Raw genomic sequence first — 3,848 nt, 5'->3', positions numbered from 1 at the left:
TCTCTCCTCCCTCCTCCCTCCTCCCTCGTCTCTCCTCCCTCCTCCCTCCTCCCTCGTCTCTCCTCCCTCGTCTCTCCTCCCTCGTCTCTCCTCCCTCCTCCCTCGTCTCTCCTCTCTGTTTTCTCTCTCTCCTCCCTCCTCCCTCGTCTCTCCTCTCTGTTTTCTCCCTCTCCTCCTCACTCTCTCACCCAGTCTCAGTGAAGTGGACTTTGCAGTAACGTTTTCTACCAACATGTCCTGGACCCGGGTCTTAGTCCTGTCTGGGACCACCTTCCTACTGATCCTCACCTGTGAGTAGACCTAGACCTGGTGTAGACCTAGACCTGGTGTAGACCTAGACCTGATGTAGACCTAGACCTGATGTAGACCTAGACCTGGTGTAGACCTAGACCTGGTGTAGACCTAGACCTGGTCTTCCTCACTGTCAGTGGATACTTTAAGGACCATCTGTACTTTTCTGTGCAGGTTCTAGCGTGGTGGACTGTGCTGTGGTACAGGACCAGTCAGAGACCAAAGGTATGGACCTGTAGGGACCGGGAGGAAATGTGGTGGATGGTGAATTATTTTGGGGTAAGGGAGGTCTTAGGAGGTCATAGAGTCTGTGAGTTGACCAAATAGGGGGCTCAGTCTGGACCCAGTACCTTTGAAGTAGTTCTCAGTACTGTTCACTACCACTTACTGACCGATGGTCCTCTGGTCCACAGGTGTTCCACCAGGAGTCTTCATGGTCCAATCAGACGCCTCCAATCTGTTCAAACCACGTAGTCGCCGTTCACCTCCGTACTACGAGGCTCAAGGTAAGGTCACAGTCCAGGTGAGACGCTGCTGCAGGTGTTGACCGTGGACAGGGTTCAGATACTTTCACAGTCCTGGACCTCGTCCATTTAGGTCCCTCCAACCACGGCTTTGTTACTGACACAACTTCAACTTCATGACTGACCCTTCACTGGCCCCGCCCCAGTGGTTGGTTTCTCTTGGTTTATCTCGTTCTCTGTCCTCGGTTGGATGAAGGAAGTCTTTGTCATTTGGCTCCACATTAGAGGAGCGCTTGATGTGTCACACTGGGCAGCAGGAGATGTGGCCCAGTTGGCCTCAAGAGGGCGCTGAATAAACGGAGTAGACCACATCGTCTGAGGTTTGGCTGCAGTGGACATTTGGAAATTTGATTTCCAAAAATGGAAGAGACGACAGTGGAAAGTCTGGCAGGTGCTGTTGTTCAGACACACACACACACACACACACTCACACACACACACACACACACACACACACACACTCACACTGAAGGAGTCCCAGGGTTGAATGGAGCAGCACTCATTCCTTCAGTACTTCTGTGTACTATTGTGTACTTCTTTATGATGACTTATTTGTCACAGCGCAGTGATCACTGGTATTAACCAGTGGTCACTGGTATTAACCACAGTGACCACTGGTATTAATACCAGTGACCACTGGTTGATACCAGTGACCACTGGTTGATACCAGTGACCACTGGTTGATACCAGCTGCGGACCAGCTGTTGAAATGTTAACAGTAGAAAAGTAGGGACAGAAGTTTTACAGATAAAACTGTTGACCTTTGACCTTTCACTCTAACTCAAAAGTGAAATATGTCTCTTTGTCGTAGCTGAGCAGAGGGTAAAGATCTTAGCAACTGAGCACTGGCGAGAGCACAACGAGGAGAAGATGGATGAATACGACAGATACACCAGGGAGTACAGCAAAGGTAAGAACCGAGCTAACGCTAGCTACAACAGCCCTGGAACAGACACCAGAGCTCACGCTAGCTACCACAGTCCTGGTGCAGCCCCCAGAGCTAACGCTAGCTATAACAGCCCTGGTACAGACAACAGAGCTAACGTTAGCTACAACAGCCCTGGAACAGACACCAGAGCTCACGCTAGCTACCACAGTCCTGGTGCAGCCCCCAGAGCTAACGCTAGCCACAACAGCCCTGGTACAGACAACAGAGCTAACGTTAGCTACAACAGCCCGGGTACAGACCCCAGAGCTAACGTTAGCTACAACAGCCCTGGAACAGACACCAGAGCTTAACGCTAGCTTTTTTTGGATCCCATCCAAACCCTTATTTGAGGTCTACCTTTTGTAGACCATCTTCCCCTCTTGACCCCGGCCTAGTCTGATGTTGTTTTTTTTCCCACAGAGACAAATGAAAGAACGAGGGAAACCAACGAGCAGCTGCGAGAGTTCCACTACGACGGTCGCTATCCTCGGTACCACTGGTTCCACTGAGACTGGACTTTGTCCTCATTATTCCACAGTGGCCGGTGGAACAGTCTACAGTGGCCTTTTTACTGGGGTGACCCTCATGTTGTGCATGCTTTTGTTTCATTTTTGGACTTTTCCATAAACATATCTGAAGCCTGGACCTGGTGTGGGTTCTGTTTGTGCTGCAGTGGACCGGGGTCCTGTAGTGGACCGGGGTTCTGTAGTGGACCGGGGTCCTGTAGTGGACCGGGGTCCTGTAGTGGACGGGGGGGGGGTGGTCACAGCTACGTCCCTCCTCCACTGAGACCTGCTCCTGGAGCCTCCATCCAACAGATGGCAGTGTTGCATCAACAACAGGTATTTTCTCTGTTCCTTAGAAACTGAAATGATTGAACCAATGGTTCCAAACCCCCGGCCCGCAGCTCTCACACACACACACAGACACAGACACAGACACAGACACAGACACAGACACAGAGTGGAACTGTTCTGTATCAAATGAAGAACCGATTCCTCAGGGGTCAGAAAGGGACTTTAATGGTGTCAGTACTGTTTCCTGTCTGTGATCCGTGGCTTTAAAAACACAATTTATCAACAGTGTTGGAGACAAAAGAGGAAAAGGTCAAGAAAAGGTCAAGAAAAGGTCAAATAAAGGTCAAGGCTCCGTCACTTCATGCTGTTCAGGAACCTTCCGTGCTCCTCCCCCCTCGGCTGGAGAAGTTCTCCCCCAATCTTAGGTCCTTTTTTCTCCTGTGTGGGAGGGAGGGAGGAAGGGAGAGAGAGGGAGGGAGAGTGAGGGAGGGGGTGAGAGGGAGGGAGAGTGAGGGAGGGGGGGAGGGAGGGAGGGAGTGAGGGAGAGAGAGGGAGGGAGAGAGAGTGAGGGAGAGTGAGGGAGGGGGTGAGGGAGGGAGAGAGAAGGAGGGAGGAAGCAGAACCACGGGTTGAAGTTTAACTGAACACAGCAGTGTGAGTCTGTGTGTGTGTGTGTGTGTGTGAGTCTGTGTGTGTGAGTCTGTGTGTGTGTGTGTGTGTGAGTCTGTGTGTGTGAGTCTGTGTGTGTGTGTGTGTGTGTGTGTTCATACCTTCATCATCCCGTCACGCTCCCATTTGAACAGACCACAGTTACTGCAGAGGGAGAAGAAGACTTCAGAGCAGGAAGTACCAGGAAGTACCAGGAAGTACCAGAGTACACAAAGGCTGCAGTACAGCGTGTACTTTTTACTGAACAAACTCTTGTCCATCATGGACAACCATGTGCAGTTACCCCATCAAACTGTAGGGGGAGCACCTCCTGTGACTGCACATCTATCTGCCTGATGAGTGGTTCCTGGTACAGAGACCATGGACCATGGACATCTGTCCCTCACTGGTCCATGTCCCTGAGACATATGTTCTAACCTCCTCCTCCTCCTCCCTGTACTCTGTGCAGTGTTCCTGCAGACACCTGTTGGGGGGGGGGGGTTCTGACCTGCAGTGCTGGTGTGGGAGTCGGTCCAAAGCTATGGCTCGCTGACCACAGGGACACCTGAAGAAGCGTTTGACGGCGTCGAGCCAGTGCAGCTGATGGTTCTCCTCCACGCAGCGGTCGGCCGGTTTGAAGAAGGTGTAGTTACACTGAGG

The 3,848-nt window shown here is 51.8% G+C and overlaps 2 protein-coding genes across 2 annotated transcripts in view; one reads left to right on the top strand and one right to left on the bottom strand.

Moving 5' to 3' along the window:
* Positions 1–104: 104 nt before the first annotated feature.
* ucmaa (upper zone of growth plate and cartilage matrix associated a) lies at positions 105–2,386 on the top strand. The gene is made up of 5 exons (XM_008316126.3): positions 105–290; positions 466–516; positions 705–797; positions 1,627–1,725; positions 2,164–2,386. Exons 1-5 carry the CDS (start codon positions 233–235, stop codon positions 2,250–2,252), a joined length of 390 nt encoding a protein of 129 aa, XP_008314348.1. The 5' UTR covers positions 105–232; the 3' UTR covers positions 2,253–2,386.
* A 360-nt stretch (positions 2,387–2,746) lies between these two features.
* Positions 2,747–3,848, bottom strand: part of mcm10 (minichromosome maintenance 10 replication initiation factor) — a 7,813-nt gene continuing 6,711 nt past the window's right edge. The window contains exons 15-17 of the mRNA XM_025057195.1: positions 3,697–3,842; positions 3,311–3,353; positions 2,747–2,978 (exon numbers count right to left, since the gene is read on the bottom strand). Of these exons, the coding sequence (XP_024912963.1) occupies positions 2,895–2,978; positions 3,311–3,353; positions 3,697–3,842 (273 nt within the window). The 3' untranslated portion in view covers positions 2,747–2,894. The remainder of the gene's footprint in view (positions 2,979–3,310; positions 3,354–3,696; positions 3,843–3,848) is intronic.

Source organism: Cynoglossus semilaevis, chromosome 8 (assembly GCF_000523025.1).
Source record: "Cynoglossus semilaevis isolate Cse_v1.0 chromosome 8, Cse_v1.0, whole genome shotgun sequence".
Taxonomy (NCBI): Eukaryota; Metazoa; Chordata; class Actinopteri; order Pleuronectiformes; family Cynoglossidae; genus Cynoglossus; species Cynoglossus semilaevis.
The sequence above is the reverse complement of the archived record's forward strand: the minus strand, read 5'-3'. Positions and strand labels throughout refer to the sequence as shown.

What these genes read in the sequence shown, in the direction of transcription:
- ucmaa (XM_008316126.3), top strand. Translation starts at nt 233, where the DNA reads ATGTCCTGGACCCGGGTCTTAGTCCTGTCTGGGACCACCTTCCTACTG. An exon ending in CTTCCTACTGATCCTCACCT is followed by an intron (nt 291 to 465) that starts GTGAGTAGACCT and finishes TTTTCTGTGCAG; the next exon opens with GTTCTAGCGTGGTGGACTGT. An exon ending in TCCGTACTACGAGGCTCAAG is followed by an intron (nt 798 to 1,626) that starts GTAAGGTCACAG and finishes TCTTTGTCGTAG; the next exon opens with CTGAGCAGAGGGTAAAGATC.